Source organism: Scyliorhinus torazame, chromosome 10 (genome assembly GCF_047496885.1).
Source record: "Scyliorhinus torazame isolate Kashiwa2021f chromosome 10, sScyTor2.1, whole genome shotgun sequence".
Lineage (NCBI taxonomy): Eukaryota > Metazoa > Chordata > Chondrichthyes > Carcharhiniformes > Scyliorhinidae > Scyliorhinus > Scyliorhinus torazame.
The window spans coordinates 133,111,472-133,135,869 of NC_092716.1; the positions used below are offsets into that span (position 1 = coordinate 133,111,472).

The 24,398-nt window shown below is 51.7% G+C and overlaps 1 protein-coding gene across 1 annotated transcript in view; it reads left to right on the plus strand.

Annotated features, from left to right (window-relative positions):
- Positions 1-24,398, plus strand: part of agbl2 (AGBL carboxypeptidase 2) — a 310,115-nt gene that overhangs the window by 16,298 nt on the left and 269,419 nt on the right. Inside the window, exons 2-5 of the mRNA XM_072518765.1 lie at positions 9,403-9,546; positions 10,266-10,451; positions 12,842-12,949; positions 21,062-21,212. Of these exons, the coding sequence (XP_072374866.1) occupies positions 9,429-9,546; positions 10,266-10,451; positions 12,842-12,949; positions 21,062-21,212 (563 nt within the window). The 5' untranslated portion in view covers positions 9,403-9,428. The remainder of the gene's footprint in view (positions 1-9,402; positions 9,547-10,265; positions 10,452-12,841; positions 12,950-21,061; positions 21,213-24,398) is intronic.

Sequence of the window (24,398 nt, forward strand, 5' to 3'; positions counted from 1 at the left end):
ACTTTGGGAATAGCGATCACAATTCCGTAAGTTTTAGAATACCCATGGACAAAGACGAGAGTGGTCCTAAAGGAAGATTGCTAAATTGGGGAAAGGCCAAGTATAACAAAATTCGGCAGGAGCTAGGGAATGTGGATTGGGAGTAGCTGTCTAAGGGTAAATCCACATTTGAAATGTGTGAGTCTTTTAAGGAAAGGTTGATTAGAGTGCAGGACAGACATGTCCCTGTGAAAATGAGGGATAGAAATGGTAAGATTAGGGAACCATGGATGACGGGTGGAATTGTGAGACTAGCTAAGATGAAAAAGGAAGCATACATAAGATCTAGGCGACTTAAAACTGATGAAGCTTTGGAGGAATATCGGGAAAGTAGGACAAATCTCAAACGTGCAATAAAGATGGCTAAAAGGGGTCATGAAATATCTTTGGCTAACAGTGTTAAGGAAAATCCCAAAGCCTTTTATTCATATATAAGGAGCAAGAGGGTAACTAGAGAAAGGATTGGCCCACTCAAAGACAAAAGAGAGAATTTATACGTGGAGTCAGAGGAAATGGGTGAGATTCTTAATGAGTACTTTGCATCGGTATTCACCAAGGAGAGGGACATGACGGATGTTGAGGCTAGGGATGGATGTTTAAATACTCTAAGTCAAGTCGGCATAAGGAAGGGGGAAGTTTTGGGTATCTAAAAGGCATTAAGGTGGACAAGTCCCCAGGTCCGGATGGGATCTATCCCAGGTTACTGAGGGAAGCGAGGGACCAAATAGCTGGGGCCTTAACAGATATCTTTGCTGCATCTTTGAGCACGGGTGAGGTCCCGGAGGACTGGAGAATTGCTAATGTTGTCCCTTTGTTTAAGAAGGGTAGCAGGGATAATCCAGGGAATTATAGACCTGTGAGCTTGACGTCAGTGATAGGCAAACTGTTGGAGAAGATACTGAGGGATAGGATCTATTCACATTAGGAAGAAAATAGACTTATCAGTGATAGGGAGCATGGTTTTGTGCAGGGAAGGTCATGTCTTACAAACCTAATAGAATTCTTTGAGGAAGTGACAAAGTTAATTGATGAGGGAAGGGCAATAGCTGTCATATACATGGACTTCAGTAAGGCGTTTGATAAAGTTTCCCATGGCAGGTTGATGGAAAAAGTGAAGTCGTATGGGGTTCAGGGTGTACTAGCTAGATGGATAAAGAACTGGCTGGGCAACAGGAGACAGAGAGTAGTGGTGGAAGGGAGTGTCTCAAAATGGAGAACGGTGACCAGTGGTGTTCCACAGGGATCCGTGCTGTGACCACTGTTGTTTGTGATATACATAAATGATCTGGAGGAAGGTATAGGTGGTCTGATTAGCAAGTTTGCAGATGATACTAAGATTGGTGGAGTTGCAGATAGCGAGGAGGACTGTCAGAGAATACAGCAAAATATAGATAGATTGGAGAGTTGGGCAGAGAAATGGCAAATGGAGTTCAATCCAGGCAAATGCGAGGTGATGCATTTTGGAAGATCTAATTCAAGAGCGGACTATACGGTCAATGGAAGAGTCCTGGGGAAAACTGATGTACAGAAAGATCTGGGAGTTCAGGTCCATTGTACCCTGAAGGTGGCAATGCAGGTGATAGAGTGGTCAAGAAGGCATACAGCATGCTTGCCTTCATCGGACGGGGTATTGAGTACAAGAGTCGGCAGGTCATGTTACAGTTGTACAGGACTTTAGTTAGGCCACATTTGGAATACTGCGTGCAGTTCTGGTCGCCACATTACCAGAAGGATGTGGATGCTTTAGAGAGGGTGCAGAGGAGGTTCACCAGGATGTTGCCTGGTATGGAGGGTGCGAGCTATGAAGAAAGGTTGAGTAGATTAGGATTGTTTTCGTTGGAAAGACAGAGGTTGAGGGGGGGACCTGATTGAGGTCTATAAAATTATAAGAGGTATGGACAGAGTGGATAGCAACAAGCTTTTTCCAAGATTGGGGGTGTCAATTACAAGGGGTCATGATTTCAAGGTGAGAGGGGGAAAGTTTAAGGGAGATGTGCGTGGAAAGTTTTTTACGCAGAGGGTGGTGGGTGCCTGGAATGCTTTGCCAGTGGAAGTGGTAGAGGTGGGCACAATAGCATCATTTAAGATGCATCTAGACAGATATATGAACAGGCAGGGAACAGAGGGAAGTAGATCCTTGGAAAATAGAAGACAGGTTTAGATAAAGGATCTGGATCGGCGCAGGCTGGGAGGGCCGAAGGGCCTGTTCCTGTGCTGTAATTTTCTTTGTTCTTTGTTCTACACTTGCACAACCTGGATCACCTACCGGTGCTGCAGAAGGTGCAGTAGCTCCGAAACCAGCATAAGCAAGGCTATGATGCTCATGCCACCGATTTCCTCGTGTTATCCCCGGCAGACACTGTCAGGAACAAGATACCAGATGGTGGCTAGTCTGCTCCAGCTGTCGTTGTTCGACAGGCTGCGCTCCGCTCGTATGTTGTACGTATGGCTGTTGTGCGACAAAACAGACGGGCACTACGCAAGGTTGCCTGCCTGCAACCGCTTTCTTCTCCGTTTCCGTCCGTTGTTTTGCCACCTCCTGATACCTCAAACTACGAGGCCACCAGTCAGGCTTCCATCCCGCCTGTCAAGGCACCGTCGTCCCCACCACCACCTCTCCGGCGGTCGACAAGGATCAGCCGCAAGCCCCAGAGACTGGACTTATGAACATTTGTTTTGTTTGCTATGTTCTGTTTTCTCACATTAGACAGCTGTCTTCACATGTAAAAACGTTCGCATATACCACCGCTTGTAAATATGTTAATATATGCCACCACATGTAAGTATGTTCCCACGTGCCAACAAAACATTTTTAAAAAGGGGAAGATGTCGTGATATGCAGACATGAAGATAATGATATACAGACAGGCACAGACAGGCAGCTAATGAACACAGAGAACAGGACATGACCAATGAGCAGACAGGACACTCAGGGGTGGTATCTCACTATAAAAGGCACGAGGCACTCACACTCCACCTCTTTCCACTGATGAACATCTACAGAGTGAGTCAGGGTGTATGTACAGTATCACACCTCCAGCACGTGGCTAAGAGCTAGTCTGGCTCAGTCAGACAGAGTAACCACACCTAGGTTAGCAGAGAGTCGAACTCATAGAGAACTGTGCTAACTGTGCTACTGGTTCAATAAATCAGATTGAACTAACTTCAAGGTCTGGAGTATCTTTTGGTTAGAGCTGCATCCAGTTGCAGGCAGTGTTATCCCAGAGTACATAACACGACACCCACCACTGGGCTCGCTGTATACCTGGTCAGCGAAAACGGAAGAGGGATTGTCGCTAAAGCCCTAAAGCACGCCCCATGTAGGAGGCTCCTCCATCCGCATCTACTCCGATCCCCTCTCCTCCCACCACCACTGTATCATGTCCACAATTGCCGCCCAGTAATAGTATAACAAATTGGAAGCGCCAGCCCCCCAGAGGGCCATTCCCTCTGCAAGAAAACCCTCTGAATCCTGGGTAACGTGCCTCCCCACACAAAGGCTGAGATTAGCTTTTCCGCCCTCCGAAAAAATGCCTTGGGGAGGAATATCGGGAGGGACTGAAACATAAACAAAAACCTCGGGAGAATGATCATCTTTATGGTCTGCACTTGCCCCACCAAGGACAATGGGTGAGCTTCCCGCCTCTTTAGAGTCCCTCTCACCCCCCCCTCTATCAAGCGAGCCAGGTTCCACTTCTGCATTGTAGCCCAATCGTGAGCCACCTTACTTCCGAAATACTTCAACCTTGTTTTGGCCAGCTTGAACGGCAGAGCTCCCATATTGGCACTTCTCCCCTGGGCGTTTACCGGGAATATCTCACTCTATAGTACATCGGGTTTATACCCTGGAAAGGTGCCAGACTTCCATAACAGCCTTGTTATCTTCCCCATGCATGCTCGCGGGTCCGAGACATACTGCAACACGTCGTCCGCATGGAGCGACACCCTGTGCACCGTACCTCTCCTTTCAATACACTTCCACTCCTTTGATGCCCGTAATGCGATAGCCAGAGGTTCAATAGCCAATGCAAACAACAGCGGGCATCCCTGTCTCGTGACCCCTGTGCAGCCAAAAGTATCCCAAACTCACAGCATTCATGCTTATGCTCACCATCGGGGCGGCACACAGTAATCTCACCCAAGAGATGAACCCTGGCCCAAACCCAAACTGCTCCAGGTCCTCAAACAAATACCTCAATTCTCCCTGGTCAAAAGTTTTCTCTGCATCCTTTGAGATGATGGCCGGGATTCTCAGAGCCCCCGCTGGGTCGGAGAATCGCCGGTGGCGCGGGAAATTCCCGCCACGCCGCTCCGACGCCGGGACGCGATTCTCCGGAGGGCACCCGCGATCTGGAGGGGGCCTACCTCCTTCCGCACAGGCCTGCTGTAGGTCTCTGCCATGCTGCTCGGCGCCAGTGCGGAGACGGCCTCCACGTGCATGCACTGGCACGGAGACGGCCGTCGCGCGCACAGCCGTGCAGGGCTGCCTTGCGGCGCCGGAGCAGCGCGCAGCACTCTGGCGGCATGCTGGCCGCCTGAGGATCACTGAATCGCCGGGCCAGGAGGCCCGCTGACGCCGGTGTACACCACTCCGGTGTTTACGCCGGCGGCAACACTAGGCCAGGATTTTGGAGAATCCCCACCGATTGCTTTTGGTGCCTTTCCCCACAGATTTAATCATCACCACAGCCGCCTAATGTTACTCAACAATTGTCGCTACTTGATAAAGCCATCTGATCCTCAGAGACCACCTCTGGCACATACCCCTCTAATCACCTCGCCAACACCTTAGCAGCACTTTCACATCAGTATTCAGCAGAGAAATGGGACTATATGACCCACACTTTACTGGGTCCTCATCCTTCTTTGGAATCAAAGAGAACGGCGCCTGCGCCAATGTGGCTGGCAACTCCCCCCATGCCAGTGAATCATTATATATCCCCAGGAGAGGGATGGGTGCCAATGCTGCCAAAAATTGTTTGTAAAATTCTACCAGAAAGCCATCCGGCCCCTGGTCCATTCCCCGATTGCATCAGCCCAATGGACTCCATTATCTCCTCCAATGGCAATGGCAACTCCAACCCCAGTCCCTCCCCCTCTCCACCTCTGGGAACTCCAACACATCTAGGAAGCGCCCCACCTCCGCGTCCTCCCCCCGGGACCTATACAACCCCTGGTAAAAGGCCTCAAATGCCTCATTAATTTTCTTCAGAGTACCCACCACTTTTCACAACCACCCTGCCCCCCCCCCACCCCACCCACACTATCTCCTGCATGACCATCTGTCACCTCAGCTGATGGGCTAACAGCCGGTTAGCCTTCTCCCCATACTCATAGAACACTCCCCTTGAGCGTCGGAGCTGGCCCACTACTTTCCCTGTTGCCATCAGATCAAACTCCACCTGTAATCTCTCTCTCTCCCCTAACAATGACTTGGGGCTCGACCTATCCATCCTGGGATCAAAACACACTTGAAATTGCCCCCCACCATAATCAGTTGGTGCAAATTTAAGTCTAGAATGGCTGCCAGCATCTTCTTAATGAATCCCGTATTATCCCAGTTGGGTGCATAAATATTAACTAAGATAACCTGCAACACCAAGATCCCATTCACCATCACATACCACCCTCCCGAGTCCCACACCTCGTTGGCTGCCACAAATACCTTCTTCTGAACAAAATCGCGACCCCTCTCGACTTGGAATCAAACCCCGAGTGGTACGTCTTCCCCACCCATCTCTTCCTTCACCTCATCTGGTCCTTCGACCTCAAGGGCGTCTCCTGTAGGAAACCCACATCTGCCTTTAGACTTTCAAATGGGCAACTACCAGGGATCGTTTAACTGGACCATTGAGCCCCCGCACGTTCCACGTCACCATCCTCAATGTGGGCCTCTGAACCCCTCCCTTGATTAAGGTCCACCATCCCAACCTAATGGGAAGCTCCCAATGCCTCCGGTCCTGTCTATCGTTCGGACCCACTCCACGTTCACCTATCCTGCCACAAAGCCACCGGCATCAGCAGCTCACTTCACTTCCAAATCCCCACTCCCCCACTCACCTCTCCCCCTTGAATCTCCCATCCAACCAACACCCGCCGCTTCTACCTCCCTACTAAACTGCAGCCCCCTCCTCCACATTGCTTCTGTTTACTGGCATCCATGCTAGCACAGCAGCCCCCACCTGGAAGTCTGCACAAAGGACCCCACCCACGCCGCCAAAACCACCCTTCCACCAACCCCTCCTCCCCAAACTTTGCGCTTCAGACAGTCCCTGCCCAGGCTCCTCTCCTGCCACAGCCCCCTCTCTCCCAATTTCCAGGTGGAGAAAACTCAGGTCTCGGAACCTTCCCCCATCGACCATAACAAAAGAAAACATGTGCAACAATAACACTTCCAAACATGCACATTACAAACACATCAAACCATGATGTGTTAGACCAGCCCAAACCATGCTGCCTGACAAAGTCATTTGCCTCCTCTGGCATTGTTAAATAATGTTCCTTACCCTTAAATGTAGCCCACAGCTTAGTTGGGTACAACATCCCAAACTGGACTTTGTTCCGAAACAACACCACCTTGGCCCTGTTGAAACCTGCTCTCCACTTGGCCAAGTCAGACCCAATATCCTGGTAGATCCATATCCGATTCCTCTTCTAGCTACAGTCCCGTGTCACCTTCGCCCACCTCAGAATTCGCTTCTTCTCTTGGAATTTGTACATCTGAACGATCGCCGCCTGTGGCTGCTCCCCCTCTCTTGGCCTCTGCTGCAGCAGCCGGTGGGCCAATCCACCTCCGGGGGCTTGTCGAAGACTCTCTCCTCGGCCAGCTTCACAAACATCCGTGCCACATAATCTGAGGCATTGTTCCCTCTACCCCCTCCAGCAGCCTGATGATTCTCAGGCTCTGCCTCCTGGATCAGTTCTCCTGATCATCCACCCTCATTTTCAACAACCTTTAGGTCTCTCCCAGCAATTCCACCTCCAACTCCAGGATCTGGTCACTGCGGTCGGACACCGCCCTTTCCACCTCGCGGATCGTCGCACCCTGCAATTCCAACCGCTACTCCACCCGCTCCAGAGTCCCGGGAAGAGGGGCTACCGTTCCCTCCATCGCCTTGTACCAGTCCTCTTGCAACTCTTGCTGATGCCGCTTCAATTCTCCCTTGAAGAACTTCTTCAACTGCTCCACCAGCAGTGGGGTAAGCGACAACGACATACCCAACTCAGCCACGCTTTCTGTCGCTGTGCCATAAGGGACTTCCACCTCTTGATTTGAAGCTTTATTCGACTTCTGCTGGGTATTGTAACCCGTCCCAACATTCCCCGTTGGAGGAGAAACCAACATCTTCCAATTATTCTGCACGTTTTCCCAACAAAGCGCCCGTTAACCGGTTAGAAAGGGCCAAAACCTAAACCTCCAAGCGGGAGCCATCTTGTATGCGACCGATCAGCTCATGGCTGCCACCAGAAGTCCCCTTGCTTTTCCTGATATATATTAATGATCTAAATCTTGGTGTGCAGGCACAATTTCAAAGTTTGCAGATGACACAAAATTTGGAAGTATTGCATTTTGGAAGGAAAACATGAAAAAACAATATAAAATAAAGTGAGAGGTGGTCGCGTGATGGTATTGTCACTGGGCTAGTAATCCAGAGAGCAATCCAGAGGGCAATGCTGTGGGGGCCCGGGTTCAAATCCCATTAGTGCAGATGGTGAAATTTGAATTCAATTTTAAAAATCTGGAATTAATCTAATGATGACCATGAAACCATTGTTGATTGTCGTTAAAATCCATCAGGTTCACTGATATCTTTAGGGACGGAAATCTGCCATCCTTACCTGGTCAGCAATGTGGTTGACTCTTAAATGCCTCTGAAATGGCTGAGCATGGGATGTGAGATTAAAAAATTAATTAAAAAGCAAATTTTTAAAAATATATTAAAAAAGAGGTAAAATTCTAAAGGAGATACAGGAGCAGAGGGACCTAGGTGTAGGTGTGCAGAGATTATTGAGGGTAGCAGGATAGGTGGAGAGAGCAGTTCATAAAATATATAGTATTCTGTGCTTTCTAAATAGGGGCATAGAGTACAAGAGCAAGGAGGTTATACTGAACTTATACAAGATACTAGTTGGACCTCAGCTGGAATATTGTGCACAGTTCTGGGCTCCACACTGCAGGAAGGATGTGAAAACATTGGAGAGAGTGGGGAAGAGGTTTACACGAAAGGTTCCTGGGATGAGAAACCTAGTTATGAGGATAGATTGGAGAGATTGGGACTGTTCTCCTTGGAGAGAAGGCGGCTGAGAGGAGATTTAATGGAGATGTTCAAAATCATGAGGGGGCTGGACAGAGTAAATGGGGAGAAACTGTTGCTGTTTCTAAAAGGATCGAGAACGAGAGGACGCAGATTTAACGTGATTTACAAAAGAAGCAAATGTGATGTGAGAAAAAACTTTTTCACACAGCGAGTGGTTTGGGTCTGGAATGTGCTGCCTGGAAGTGTGGTGGAGGCAGATTCAATTGAGGTATTTAAGAGGGAATTAGATGTTTATTTAAATAGAAACAATGTGCAGGGGTACGAGGAAAAGGCAGGGGAATGACACTAAGTCATGAGGCTCATTTGGAGAGTGGGGGCAGACATGATGGGCCAAATGGCCGCCTTCTGCACCACAACAATTCTGTGATTATGTGAAGTCAGCATATTGTCCAAATCTTGGTGCATGTAGGTACTAACGTTTTCAGTATCTGAGGAGTCGTGAATCCCCATCTCTGACTCTATGATCAGTTGTGGGCTAGTCAGGGTCAGTACTGCACTCGCTTGAATGACATTTACCCGTCTGAACTAACGTGTGTGTTTGTTTTTTAAACAATATATATTTGTTCTGTAATTAATGTCCAGCAAAGGAAATGCAGAGCAAGTTTATCTCTGAAAATATGAAGAAATTTGTAGAAAATCACATCCATGGTTAATCCAATCACAGCCAACACACAGATAAAGTGTGTGCCTCGTCAAGTGACAGACAGGTCACTCTGTTCCCAAGCTCTGGCTCATTCTGCAAACTGTACATTAAAGTTCAGATAAAACCAAAAAGCTAGGACCAAGTTGAAAAGTTTTTTAAAGAATGCTTTAGGAAGGCTTTACACTTCGATCTATGGAAATTCATTCGACACGGGTCTGCATTTTTGTTTGTTTAAAGGCAGCCGGAGACTGGGACCTTGGCATTCAGCTCATCCTTTTCAATTTCCATTTAATGTTTTGTTCTGTTTTTAATCAATGGTCCACGTGGAATCATTATGGATGTGTGGTTGGTGTGGTGTTCTTTGTGTTGCTTATACTCAGGATGTCTTTGTGTTGGGCCCAGGTCACACTGCTTCCAATTCCCAACGGATGAAGCTCCAAAACTGGCAGCCGGAGGGAGAGCTGGAGTCAAACCAGAATGAAGCCAAGTCTGAACATAACAGCAACAGCTCAACTGAGGGAGACGGCGAGGCCCGGAAGTGTACCTGTGAGTGCGGGAGAGGGTGTCGGGGAGGGAGGAGGGGATGTTGATGAAGGGGTGTCGGTGAGGGGGGAGGGGATGTTGATGAAGGGGTGTCGGTGAGGGGGGGAGGGGTGTCGGTGAGGGGGAAGGCGTGCCGTTAGGGATTAGGGGGAGGAGGGTATCGCTAGGGGGAGGGCGTGTCGGTAGGGGGAATGCCAGTGAGGCGGGAGGGGCTGTTGGAGAGGGGGTATTGGTGAAGGGGAGGGTGTGTCGGTGGGGGAGGCGGTTATCAGTGAGGGTGTGTCGGTGAGGGGGTGTCACTGAGGGGGTGCCGGTGAGGGGGTGTCACTGAGGGGGTGCCGGTGAGGGGGAGGGTGTGTCGGTGGAGGGGAGGGGATATCAGTAAGGGGATATCAGTAAGGTGGGGTGTCGATAGGGGTGAGGGGTGTCAGTGAGGGGGAGGGGGGGGCGGTAAGGGGGGAGTGAGTTTGGCAGTGTTGGGACGATGTGGGTGTGGGTTACCACACTGGCACGCTGTGTACTGAGAATGTGTCGTATGAACCAGCTTCATGTTTCTGAACTGTATTTCCTGTTTCAGTATGTGTGCACAGTAAGCACACACTGGCAACCTCTGAACACTTAATTTAATGTTTGACATTGTGAGTTCTGTCTGCATGTATTAGCATTGGAAATATTAAAAATTATTTCAGTGCTGACGGTTAAATCACTTTTCTTTTGAACAGATTCCTTCATCAATGAGCATCAATTATTGAGGACCAGACAGGTTGTGTTTGCTTATCATGCTGGAAAACATATTCCTCGTCTCCGTGAACCCCACAATCTCTACGCTATCGCAAGCTGTGGTCCACAGCAAGCTCCACGATGGCCTATAGAGTGCGAAGTCATCAAGGAGCACAGCCGCCATATTGGTAAGGCCGGGAGATTTGAATCACATTGTGCTTGAGAGCTAATTGTGAAACCCAAGCCTGCTCAATGTCATTTCTCTCTCACCAGCTGACGGATAGATTTGCTCTGGGATATTTGTGCCAGTGTGTTCCAGCTCTCAGACGATGGGCTGGCAGGGAGGAATTTCACACGTGACACATGATCCCACAATCTCCCAATCATCCCTGTCCAGTGTGGTCTGTCAGATATGGGAGTGAGTGTAGTGTAAGGATGTGGGCCATGTATGAAGACTGTTGTCGGGTGTTGAGCACAGTTTGGTCGGCCTGGAGAAGTCATGGTAGCCTTAAGTAACCGTTATAAACTTGAAGAACTATGTACACATATATACAGGGTTTAGGCTGGGAGCTGTCTCCATGCTTGCTGATGCACACAGCTCTATCCAACACTAGACTGACCCCTGGATATGGGTTTTGACTGAATGAGGATTGACTGGAGTGGGTTTTGACTGAATGAGGATTGACTGGAGTGGGTTTTGAATGAATGGGGATTGGCTGGAGTGGGTTTTGACTGAATGGGGATTGGCTGGAGTAGGTTTTGGCTGAATGAGGATTGGCTGGAGTGGGTTTTGAATGAATGAGGATTGACTGGAGTGGGTTTTGACTGAATGAGGATTGGCTGGAGTGGGTTTTGACTGAATGAGGATTGACTGGAGTAGGTTTTGGCTGAATGAGGATTGGCTGGAGTGGGCTTTGAATGAATGGGCTTGGCTGGGTGCATTTTGGATGAATGGGGATTGGCTGGGGTTGGTTTTGAATGGGGATTAGCTGGGGTTGGTTTTGAATGGGGATTAGCTGGGGCTGGTTTTGAATGGGGATTGGCTGGGGTTGGTTTTGAATGGGGATTGGCTGGGGTTGGTTTTGAATGGGGATTGGCTGGGGTATTTTCTGAATGGGGATTGGCTGGGGTGAGTTTCGGATGAATGGGGATTAGCTGGGGCTGGTTTTGAATGGGGATTAGCTGGGGCTGGTTTTGAATGGGGATTGGCTGGGGTTGGTTTTGAATGGGGATTGGCTGGGGTATTTTCTGAATGGGGATTGGCTGGGGTGAGTTTCGGATGAATGGAGATTGGTTGGGCTGGTATTTGACTGAATGGGGATTGGCTGGGGGGGGGGGGTTTGAATGGGGATTGGCCGGATTGGTTTTGAATGAGTGGGGATTGAGTGGGGCTGGTTTTGAATGGGGATTGGCTGGGTGTTTTTTGAATGGGGATTAACTGGGGTGAGTTTTGGATGAATGTGGGTTGGCTGGTCTGGGATTTGACTGAATTGGGATTGGCTGGGGTGTTTTTTGAATGGGGATTGGCCGGATTGGTTTTGAATGAGTGGGGATTGACTGGGGCTGATTTTGAATGGGGATTGGCTGGGGTGAGTTCCTGATGAATGGGGATTGGCTGTGGTGAGTTCCTGATGAATGGGGATTGGCTGGGGTGGGTTTTTGATAAATCAGGATTGCCTTTGGTGAGGTTCGGATGATTGAGGATTCACTGTGGTGGGTTTTGAATGAATGGGGATTGGCCGGGTGAGTTTTGGATTAATAGGGATTGGCTGGAGTACATTTCAGATGGACAGGGATTGGCTGGAGTGGGTTTTGAATGAATGGGGAATGGGTGGGTGGGTTTTGGGATGAAGGGGGATTGGGGGGTGGGTTTTGAATGAATGGGGATTCGGTGGGGTGAGCTTTGGATGAATGGGGATTGGCTGAGTGAGATTTGGATCAATGGTGATTGGCTGGAGTAAATTTCAGATGAACAGGGATTGGCGGAGTGGGTTTTGAATGAATGGGGATTGGCTGGGATGGATTTTGACTGAATGGGGTTTGGCTGGGGTGGGTTTTGACTGAATGGGGATTGGCTGGAGTGGGTTTTGACTGAATGGGGATTGGCTGGAGTGGGTTTTGAATGAATGGGGATTGGTTGGTGTGTGTTTTGAAAGAATGGGGATTAGCTATGCCGGAATGAGGGGATTGTATGGTTTAGTAAGTGAGTATGTTGATATTCCTGTCGGTTATGGTGGAGCAAACAGGAAAAAGGATAGGATTGACTATGCAGAGATGGAAAAAGTTGGATGTGGGTCTAGTGGTGGGTGCTGAGCAGGAGCAGAGCTGCAGCCTGTGCAGGGAGCAGCAGGGGTCTCATGAGAAAGGGTCGATCTTTCTCTGCCAGTGCTTTGTCAGAATATGGGGACAGGTGAGCAGAAGCTACTGCTGTGAAAGGAGCAGAGTGAGGCAGGCCTGAACCCTGTGGAAGAAGCACAGACTCATCTGGATCCTTTTACAGATGTGTTTCCATGAATGTTGCTTTATTTTAAATCTCTGCTCCTGGCTGTCCCTGAATGCTGTTTTTTGTAACCTGCAGAATGGGTCCCGCCTGGCCCAGAGAAGCTATACCAGCCCACTGGGCAGGAGTACATGCCCAATTGTGTAGGAGAGAATGGAAAGAACACCGTGTTCTGTATTGCTGGAGGTAAGCACTGTTAAACTGCTTAAATACCACAGTAAACAGTCAAACTGAATGAGCTCATGTTGCACAATCCAAAGTGACTAATCTGCTAAATCATATTGCATGATTTACATTATGTACAATGGCTTGCTCCAAACTTTAGACCAATTACACCTTTAATCTCTGCATCTACTGAACATTACCACTAAATTAAATTACTTCATATCAACACTAACACCAGGAAGCCATCTTAGGTCATCTCCACCTCTCCTAATCATTCTGTTACCACGGTTACACGATCCACTTCAGCTCTTTCAATCATTTTGTTGTTGTAGACATAGTGACCAGGCCATTAAGACCGGGCTTTCAATAGAATCCCTATAGTGCCGAAGGAAGCCTTCAGCCCATCGAGTCTGCACTGACTCTCTGAAAGAGCACCCTACTTAGGGCCACTCCCCCACCTGTAACCCCACCGAACCTGCACACCTTTGCACACTAAGGGAAAATTTAGCATGACCAATCCACCTAACCTGCACATTTTTGGACTGAGGGAGGAAACCGGAGCACCCGGAGGAAATCCACGCACACACGGGGAGAACGTGCAGACTCCGCACAGACAGTGACCCAAGGCCAGAATTGATCCGGGGTCCCTGCGCTGTGAGGCAGCAGTGCTAACCACTGTGCCACAGTGCCCCTCATTCCTCATCGATGTTTTAGACCTGATTCACCAAGTATCCCTGTTCAACTGAAAGCAATTTTAACTCATGGTGTACTGGTTGTATCGATAACCAGGTAGACAGACAGTGTGAACACACTTTCCCACAATCACAACCCTAGCTGTCTTGGATGGTGATCCTTGCCACAATACACATATTATACACTACAGTGGTTTACCACATTCACCCCCTGTTTAAAAAGAAGAGTCCAGCAGAGGTGAAGTGGACTTAAAGGAAGAGTCTGTCGGGGGCCTTGACCTTCCGCCGTGATCACCTCAGTCCCGGCTGTGGTGTGGGCACCGGTGTCGAGACCTGTGCGCCCGGAAGCGTGTTGTCCTCTTCTTCACCCAGTAGTTGTGTCAGTGGAGGGGGGGGGCGGTGTATGGGCGGGGGTGGTGGTGATGGTCGCCGGTGGGCTTGCGGGTGCTAGATCTTGAAGTAGGTGGGTAGAGTGGGGGGAGACGGTGTAGGGTCGGGGGTGGTGGTGATGGTCGCTGGGGAACCTGCAGGTGCCAAATCCCAGAGGGAGACTGTGTCCAGCCGCCCGTCATGATGTGCCACGTAGGCATATTGCGGATTGGCATGGAGGAGCAGGACCTCCTCGACGAGGGGGTCCGATTTATGACTCCTCGCATGCTTCCCAAGGAGGACGGGCCCTGGGACTGTCAGCCACAACGGGAGCGAGACCCCGGAGGTGGACTTCCTAAGGAAGGCGAACATATGTTCGTGAGGGGTCTCATTGGTGGCAGTGCGCAGGAGCGACCGGATGGAGTGGAGCGCATCGGGAAGGACCTCCTGCCAGCGGGAGACTGGGAGAGTTCTAGACTGTAGGGCCAGGAGTACGGCCTTCCAGACCGTCGCGTTCTCCCTCCACCTGTCCGTTACCCCGGGGGTTGTAGCTGGTCGTCCTGCTGGAGGCGATGCCCTTGCTAAGCAGGAACTGATGCAAGTCATCGCTCATGAAGGAGGAACCCCGGTTGCTATGGATGTAGGTGGGGAACCCGAACAAGGAGAAGAGACTGCAGGGCCTTGATGACGGTGGCAGAGGTTATGGCAGGGCATGGGATGGCAAAGGGGAATCTTGAGTATTCGTCAACAACGTTGAAGAAGTACATGTTACGGTCAGTGGAGGAGAGAGGCCCTTTGAAGTCGATGCTGCGGCGCTCAAAGGGGCGAGAGGCCTTTACCAGGTGCACTCTGTCTGGCCAATAGAAGTGCGGTTTGCACTCCATGCAGACCTGGCAGTCCTTGGTCACGGTCCTGACCTCCTCGATGGAGTAAGGCAGGTTGTGAGCCTTGATAAAGTGAAAAAAACGGGTGACCCCCGGGTGACAGAACATAGAACATAGAACATTACAGCAGTCATTGTGGAGGGCCCGAAGTTGGTGGCACATGTACCGCGGGATAGGGCATCTGGGGGCTCATTGAGCTTCCCCGGTCGGTACAAGATATTGCAGTTGTAGGTGGAGAGTTTGATCCTCCACCTCAGAATCTTGTCATTCTTGATTTTGCCCCGCTGTGTATTGTTAAACATGAAGGCAACTGACCATTGGTCAGTGAGGAGAGTGACTCGCCTGCCGGCCAGGTAATGCCTCCAATGTCGCACAGCTTCTACAATGGATTGGGCTTCCTTTTCGACGGAGGAGTGTCGAATTTCGGCGGCATGGAGGGTACGGAGAAGAAAGCCACGGGCCTGCCTGCCTGGTTGAGGGTAGCGACCAGGGCAAAGTCCGACGCATCGCTCTCCACCTGGAATGGAATGGACTCGTCCACAGCGTGCATCGCGGCATTGGCAATATCTGCCTTGATGCGGTTCAAGGCCAGGCGGGCCTCAGCCGTCAGGGGAAAATGGTGGATTCAATAAGTGGGTGGGCTTTGTCTGCATAATTGGGGACCCACTGGGCATAGTAGGAGAAGAACCCCAGGCATCTCTTCAGGGCCTTGGGGCAGTGGGGGAAGGGGAGTTCCAGGAGGGGACGCGTGCAGTCGGGGTCGGGCCCCAGGACTCCGTTTTCCACAATGTAGCCAAGGATGGCTAGGCGGGTTGTGCGGAAAATGCATTTTTCCTTATTGTAGGTGAGGTTCGGGAGTTTGGCGGTGTGGAGGAAGTGCCGGAGGTTTTCGTCATGGTCCTGCTGGTCATGGCCGCAGATGGTGACATTATCTAAGTACGGGAACGTGGCCCGCAGCCTGTACTGGTCAACCATTCGGTCCATTTCTCGTTGGAAGACCGAGACCCCATTGGTGACGCCGAAGTGGACCCTGAGGAAGTGGTAGAGGCGGCCATCTGCCTCGAAGGCAGTGTATTGGCGGTCCTCCAGGCGGATAGGGAGCTGGTGGTACGCGGACTTCAAGTCAACTGTGGATAAGGCTCGACACTGCGCAATCTGGTTGACCATGTCAGGTATGCGGGGGAGGGGGTACGCATCGAGCTGCATGTACCGGTTGATGGTCTGACTGTAGTCGATGACCATCTGGTGCTTCTCCCCAGACTTGACGGCCACCACTTGACGGCTCTCCAGGGGCGGGTACTAGCCTCAATGATCCCCTCTTGTAGGAGCCGCTGGACCTCCGACCTGATAAAGGCCCTGTCCCGGGCGCTGTATCGTCTGCTCCTAGTAGCGACGGGCTTACAGTCCGGGGTGAGGTTAGCGAGGAGCGAGGGTGGGGCAACCTTAAGGTTCGCGAGGCTACAGACGGTGAGGGGGGGCAGGGGTCCACCGAACTTTAAAGTAAGGCTTTGGAGCTGGCACTGGAAGTCAAGCCCCAGTAATAGGGCAGCGCAGAGATGGGGAAGGACGTAGAGCTTAAAGTTAGTGTACTCTACGCCTTGTACAGTAAGGGTACCCCCGGATTTCTACTGAATGTGATCCGGAAGCCAGGGAGATTTTCTGGGTCGCGGGTAAAATTGGGAGGGAGCAGCGCCTTACCGTACCTGGATGTATGAAGCTGTCTGTGCTCCCGGAGTCAAAAAGGCAGGCCGTCTCGTGCCCGTTGACCCGGACGGTCATCGTAGATTTTGTGAGGTGATGAGGCCGGGACTGGTCGAGCGCGATGGAGGCGAGCTTTGGAAGGTGACGGGTAGGCCGGTTGGAGGTAGCGGCGGCCAGTGTACTACCGGGTGAGCAGTGCTCCCGGGAGGCTGCGGAGTGGTCCCAAGATGGCGGCCCCCATGGGTCGCGCGTGGCGAGTGGCATCGGAGATGGTGTCAAAGATGGCGGCCCCCATGGGTCGCACTTGGCGGGTGGAGTACAATATGGCATTAAAGATGGCGGCACCCATGGGTTGCACGTGGTGGGTGAAATCGAAGATGGCGGTGAAGATGGCGGCGCTCACGGGTCGCACATGGCGGGTGGCGTGGCAGCTGGGGGCGGCCCTGACAGGCAGCAGGCTGTGCTGCTGGGCCTAGGAGTTTTAGGGAGAGATCGGGCCTGGCAGGCTTTCGCAAAGAGGCCCTTCCTCCCACACCCATTGCAAGTCGCGTTCCGTGCAGGGCAGCGTTGTCTGGGATGATTACCTTGGCCGCAAAAGTAGCACTTCGGGCTTTCGGCATTGGCGGGCTGCTGCGTGGCACAGGCTTGCGCCGCACTCGGGTCGGATGATGGCGGCGCCCATGAGGTCAACGAGAGTGCCGCGCGGTCGAAGGTGTAGGCCTCCATGTTCTGGAAGGCCACCTCCAGGGAGTTTTGAGAGCTGCACTATCTCTGGGAGGCCGAGTGTACCCCCTTCTAGCAATCGCTGGCGGATGTAGCTCGATTTCATGCCTGCGACATAAGCGTCCCTGATGAACAGCTCCGTGTGTTGGTAGCCGATACCGCCTGGCAATCACAGTTCCGGCCGAGTACCCGCAAGTCGCACAGGAATTCGGCTTTGATTCCCCAGGGCATTGTCGCCTCATGGCAAGAAGGTACCTAGCATACAGACTTTACATATTGTCCCTTCAGCAGCATTATCGCCTCCGTATACGAGGGGGCGTCCCTGATTAGAAGAAAGACTTGCGGGCTCACTCGTGCGTTGAGGATCTGCTTCTTTTGGAGGTCGGTGAAGTCTTTGGTGGAGGATCCGAGGTAAGCTTCGTAGCAGCTTAGCCAGTGCTCGAATGTTGCAGTGGCGTCGGCTGCCTGTGGGTCCAGCTCCAGGCGATCAGGTTTGAGCGGTGAATTCATTTTAGATGTTTAGTTTATTAAATTGATATGCCATCAATGAACACACGACGAGTAGTGAACGTAACTGAGGCTTTAATAAACTAAACTGAAAGCCTCCTGGCCTCTGATCCCAAACTGGGTCAGAGGCGGAGACCAACCACCTTTATACCGGGCCCGAGGGGAGGCGGAGCCAGCAGGCAGTGGTTTACCACAATACATTCTGGTTTGGACAAGACACAGGTCATTTGGTAGATTCCTTGCTGGACATCGAAACCAAACACTGCCAGCTGCAGATTTTTTAGTGGCTTCCATTTGGTGTTTAGATAAAATATCAACCATCCAAATGGAAGAGATTGTGAAGTTTGACAATATCTGAGAACAAGCTGTTAACAAAGCAATTCTGCTGTAGGCCCAAAAGACTGAGCCCTGTGAGAGAGGCCCAGAGTCGGTAATCTCAGAGAGAGATCCAGCTTACAGTTCCAAACTCTCAGGGAGAGACCCACCCACTGGATCCCAAATCTCAATGGAGCCCCTGTTAGTTGAGATGTATAACGAGTCGGTGGAGAGGAGAGAGCCCCCCCCCCCCCCCCCCCCCCCGCACGTTGTCTCAGGCCTCGATATCATTCATTTTAAAGAAAGACAAGGACCCAAAACAGTGTGGGTCGTACTGCCTGATTTCGCTGTTGAATGTGGATGCGAAACGGTTGGTGAAGGTACTGACGATGCGGATAGAGGATTGTGTGCCGGGGATAGTAGGTGAGAACTAGACGGGATTTGTGAAGGGGCGGCAGTTGTTGATGAATGTCCGGAGGTTACTGAATGTTATAATGTTGCCCTCGGTGGGCTGAGAAGTGGACGTGGTTGTGATGATGGATGCGGAGAAAGCTTTCGATCGGGTTGAGTTTAAATTTATTCAAGGTGCTGGGTCAGTTTGGGTTTGGTCAGGGACTTGTGGACTGGGTTTGGCTATTGTAAAAGACGAGTGTTTGGACTAACAAGGTCAGCTCGAAGTACTTTGGGTCACATCGGGGTGCGAGGCAGGGGTGTCCACTCTCCCCGCTGCGCTTTACCCTGGCAATTGAGTCCTTCGCAATGGCGCATTGGGCCCAAGGGGGTGGAGGGATATTGAGCGGGTGGGTTGGAGCGCCGAGTTTCTTTTCATGTGGATGATCTCCTGCTGTATATTTCGGACATAGTCAGTAGCTTTGACAGGATCATGGGGATTTTGAGGGGGTTTATCCTCTTTTGGGGGTATAAGCACAACATGGGGATAAGTGAGATATTCCCAACTAATGCCCGGGGACAGGAGACGAGTTTGGGGAGCTGCTGCTTCAGCTGATGGGGGTGAGTTTTCATTATCTCGGGATACAAGTGGAGTTGGAGCCAGTTGCATAAGTTGAATATGGCAAGCTGGTGGAAGGAGTGAAGGCGGACTTTAAGAGATGGGGTGTGCTGCCATTGCCGTTGGCTGGCTGGGTCCAGATGGTAAAGATGATAGTGTTGCCAAAGTTTTGTTTGTGTTTCGGAACCTCCCGATCTTTGTGCCCAAATCCTTTTTCAGGAAGGTTAATGGATGATTTTGAAGTTTGTGTGGGTAGGTAACGCTCCGCAGGCTAGGAGGGTGTTCTTGGGGAGAGATTGGAAGGGGAGGGGGGTAGTTTAGCATTGCTGAACTTGCAAAACTATTACTGGGCAGCAAACATTGCAATGGTTAGGAAATGGTGGTGGAAGGGCAGTCGGTGAGGGGGTGGATGGAAGCGGCCTAATGTAAAGGGAGCAGTGTGAGGGCATTATTGCTGGTGCCCCTTCCGTTCTCACTGGCCAGGTACTCCACGTGCCCAGTGGTAATATCAGCATTGAGGGTGCGGAACCAGGGCCGGCAACGTTTTAGAATGGACGGCATGTCCCTGTGGGTGCCGATTTGCGACAATCATAGGTTTGCCCTGGCAGGGTTGGGTGCGAGCTTCCGGGAGTGGCAGCAGGTGGGGATAGAATACTTCGGGAATTTATTTGCTGGAGGGAATCTTGCAGACCTGGAGGAGCTGAAGGGAACATACCAGTTTCCGAAGGGGAATGGGTTCAGGTATCTTCATTTCCGGTGCTACCAAACCCGGTGTTGCAGGACAAATTCCTGTCCAAGGAGGAGATAGGAGAGGGCAAGGTCTCAGATATATATGGGGAGCTGTTGAAGAGAAAGAATGCCCTGGTGGAGGAGGTTAGGCATATGGGGGATGAAGAGCTGGGTGGGGCTTTTGGGGTGGAGAATGGAGTAAGGCTTTGCGGAGGGTTAATGTGTCCTTGTCGAATGCAAGCTACATCTCATCCAGTTTAAATTGGTACACAGGGCCTACATGACGGTGTCCAGGATGAGTTGGTTCTTTCCAGGGCTGGAGGATAGGTGTGGGTGGTGTGCGGGGAGGCAGGTGAACTATGTTCATATATTTTTGGTGTGTCCGAGGTTGGGGAGTTTTGGACAGGATTTGCAGATATAATGTCAAAGGTTTTGGGGGGTAACAGTAGCTCCGGGTCCAGAGGTGGCAATATTTGGAGTATCGGAGGATGCGGGAATGCAGGCGGCGAGAGAGGTTGATGTATTGGCCTTTGCCTTCCTGATAGCCCGGAGATGGATTGTGTTGGGCTGGCGGGACTCGGACCTGCCAAGGGTGAGTGATTTGGTAGAGTTCCTGCACTTAGAGAAAGTCAAGTTTTCCATCAGAGTTGCGGAGGAGGGGTTCACCTTGAGGTGGAAGCTGTTCATGGAATCCAGCCCCTGGTTTTACTGTCAACTGTTTCGACCTTCTGGACTGGAATGCCCTCAATAAACCCCTCTTCCCTGCCTCAGTTTGAAGCCACCTCGATGACACAGCTGCCTGTTATATCTTCCTTTGTGTCCATTTATATTTGCTGGCTCCTCCGTAAGATTCCTCTGGATGTGTGCTCATTGTTACTGTTGCCGCATTTGACCAGGGAGCCCTCCATTTCCTCAACTCGGGATAGCTACTTCATTTTAAGATGCAGTTTGATTATCCTGAATTCATCCTGAGATCTTTCAAATCACTGATCTCGCAGTGACAACCTCCTCTACTACATACCCAAATTCCCTGTTCCGGACCTGAGTATCTCCAATTCATTACCATTGGGATCTAATGTCCCCATTCCCTATTTTTGGAATTGTGTTTCCCATTCCCTATTTTTGGGATTTGCCCCCATTCCCTGTTGAATCTCGACATTGCAATGATGCAACATTGACTGTTGGTGTCCCTGTGATCTATCAGCCAGGAAAGGTTCTTACTTCACCTGTTCTCGGGTTGGTGGACGTCGGGGCCTCGTACATCTCGCCACAGTGGGTGCGACTAACAAAGATTGCAACGCACTGATTTTCGAGTCCAGATTTGAAAGCGGAAACCTGCAAAAAGCCCTCAGAGTGTACGTATGATAGCCCTGTGCATTGGGCAAAGGTTGAATCCTGCCCCATGTCTCCTCCTGGAATCCTGCCGCACATTACCCCCCCCACCCCGGTTCCTGCTCTACATCCCCCCCCAAACCCCCCCCTACCGGAATCCTGTTTCATATCCTCCCAACCCCACTACCCCCGGAATCCTGCTCCATATCCACCCACCTGGAATCCTGCTCCATATCACCCCCTGGAATCCTGCTCCATATCCCCCCTCCCTCGAATCCTGCTCCATATCAACCCCCCCCCCCCCCCCCCACTGAAACCTGCTCCATATCCACCCCAACCCAGAAACCTGCTCCATATCCTCCTTCCGCCTGGAATCCTGCTCCTATACCCACCTCCCCGGAATCCTGCTCCATATTACCCACCGGAATCCTGCTTCATAACCCCCTCCCCCAGAATGCAGCTCCATATCCCACCCACCCCCAGAATCCTGCACCATACCCCACCCAGAATCCTGCTCCGTAACCCGCACCCCCGAATCCTGCTTAATAATCCCCTTACCCATCCGGATTACTGCTCCATATCCCCCCCCCCCCCCCCCCCCCGAACCCACTCCATATCCTACCCTCGCCAGGATTCCTGCTCCATATTCACCCCCTCCTCCCTGGAATCCTGCTCCATAACCCCCCACCCCCAGTATCCAGCTCAATAGCCTCCTCCCCACTTGGAATACTGCTCGATATTCCCCCTCCCCAGAATCCTGCATCATATCCCCCTCCCAGAATCCTGCATCATACCCCCCCCCCTCACCCCCCCCCTCCCCCCCCCCCCCCAACTTTATCATGCTCCGTATCCCCCCCCGGATTCCTGCTCCATATCCACACCTGGAATCCTTCTCTGTATCCACCCACCGCCCTCCCTGAATCCTGCTCCATATCCCCCTATCCGCCCACCACGGAATCATGCTCCATTTATACCCCACCTAGGAATCCTGCTCCATGTCCCCCAATCCCCAGAACCCTGCTCAATAACCCCCTCCCCCCTGGAATACTGCTCTATATTCCAACTCCCCCCCCACCCAGCATCCTGCACCATATTCCCCCTCCCCTCGTATCCTGCTCCAAATCCACCCCCCCCCCACTCCCAGATTCCTGCTCCATATTCCCCACCAAGAATTCTGTGCCATATCCCACCCCTCTGGAATCCTGCTCCATATCCTCCCCCCCCCCCCCGAATCCTGTTCCATATCCACCCACTCCCCCAATGTCCTGCTCCATCCCTCCCCCCCCCCCCCCAAACCCCCCCCCCCCCGGTATTCTGCTCCATATCCCCCACGGATTCCTGCTCCATATCCCAACACTTCCCGGAATCCTGTGCCATCCTGCAGCACGGTAGCACAAGTGATTAGCACTGTGGCTTCAGAGCACCAGGGTCCCAGGTTCGATTCCCCGCTGGGTCACTGTCTGTGCAGAATCTGCACGTTGTCTGCGTGGGTTTCCTCCGGGCGCTCCGGTTTCCTCCCACAGTCCAAAGACGTGCAGGTTAGGTGGATTGGCCATGATAAATTGCCCTCAGTGACCAAAAAAGATTAGGTGGGGTTATTGGGTTACGGGGATAGGGTGGAAATGAGGGCTTAAGTGTATTGGTGCAGACTCGATGGGCCAAATGGCCTCCTTTTGCATTCTATGTTTGATATTCCCTCCACCTTTCAGAATCCTGCCCCACACCGCCATCCCAGGTATTCCTGCCCCATTCCACCATCCCAGGTATTCCTGCTCCATACCGCCACCCCAGGTATTCCTGCTCCATACCGCCACCCCAGGTATTCCTGCTCCTTACCGCCACCCCAGGTATTCCTGCTCCATACCACCACCCCAGGTATTCCTGCCCCATACCGCCACCCCAGGTATTCCTGCTCCATTCCGCCACCCCAGGTATTCCTGCCCCATTCCGCCACCCCAGGTATTCCTGCTCCATATCCACCCACCTGGAATCCTGCTCCATATCACCCCCTGGAATCCTGCTCCATATCCCCTCCCTCGAGTCCTGCTCCATATCCACTCTCCCCCCCCCTCCGAACTAATATCCTGATCCATATCCCTCTCCCCCTACAATCCTGCTCCATAAATACCATACTGGATCTGGCTCCATGTACCTCCCATGGAATCCTCCTCCATATCTGCCACCCAGGGATCCTGCTCCATATCCGCCTTGGAATCCTGCTCCATATTCCCCACCCTCTGGTCCTGCTCCATATCCCTCCCCACCTGATATCCTGCGCTATATCCCCCCCCCCCCCCCCCCATTCCCCCCCACCACCCCTAACCCACCCCTAGAACCCTATTCCATAAATACCAGGCTGGATCTGGCTCCATATACCGCCCACGGAATCCTCCTCCATATCTGCCACCTGCTCCATATCCCAACCCCCCTGGAGTTCTGCTCCATATCCCCATGGAATTCTGCTCCATATCCTCCCAGAATCCTTTTCCATATCCCCCTGAAAGCCTGCTCCATATTCCTCTTCGGGACCCTGCTACACATTCCCCTCCCCCTGGAATCCTGCTCCATATCTCCACCTCCACTCCCCCGGAACCTGGGGCTGGTTTAGTTCAGTGGACTAAACAGCTGGTTTGTGATGCAGAACCAGGCCAGCAGCGCGGGTTCAATTCCCGTACCAGCTTTACCCGAACAGGCGCCGGAATGTGGCGACTCGGGGCTTTTCACAGAAACTTCATACTTGTGACAATAAAAGCGTATTTGAGCCCTAATCCATATCTCCCCCAGAAACGTGACCTATATCTCCCCCCCCCCCCCCCCCCCCCGCCCCGCTACTCTATATCCCCTTCCACGCCCTGGAAATCCTATCCCCCCCACACCATGAATATGTTCCATATCCACATCCACCCCCCTCCCCACATATCCTGCTCCCTATCACCCCCCCACCCAGAATTCGGCTCCATATCACCCCCTCTTCCGGAATCCGCTCCTTATCCCCTTCAGAATGCTGCTCCATATCCCACCCCCTGGAATACTACCCCATATCCACCCCCCACCCCTGGAATCCTGCTCCATATTCCCCTCCCTCCTGGACTACTGCTCCATATTCCCCTCCCCCAGAATCCTGCTCCAGATCCCACCACCCCTTGGAATCCTGCTCCATATCCCTTCCTCTGGAATCTTGCTCCATAATAATAATCTTTATTATTGTC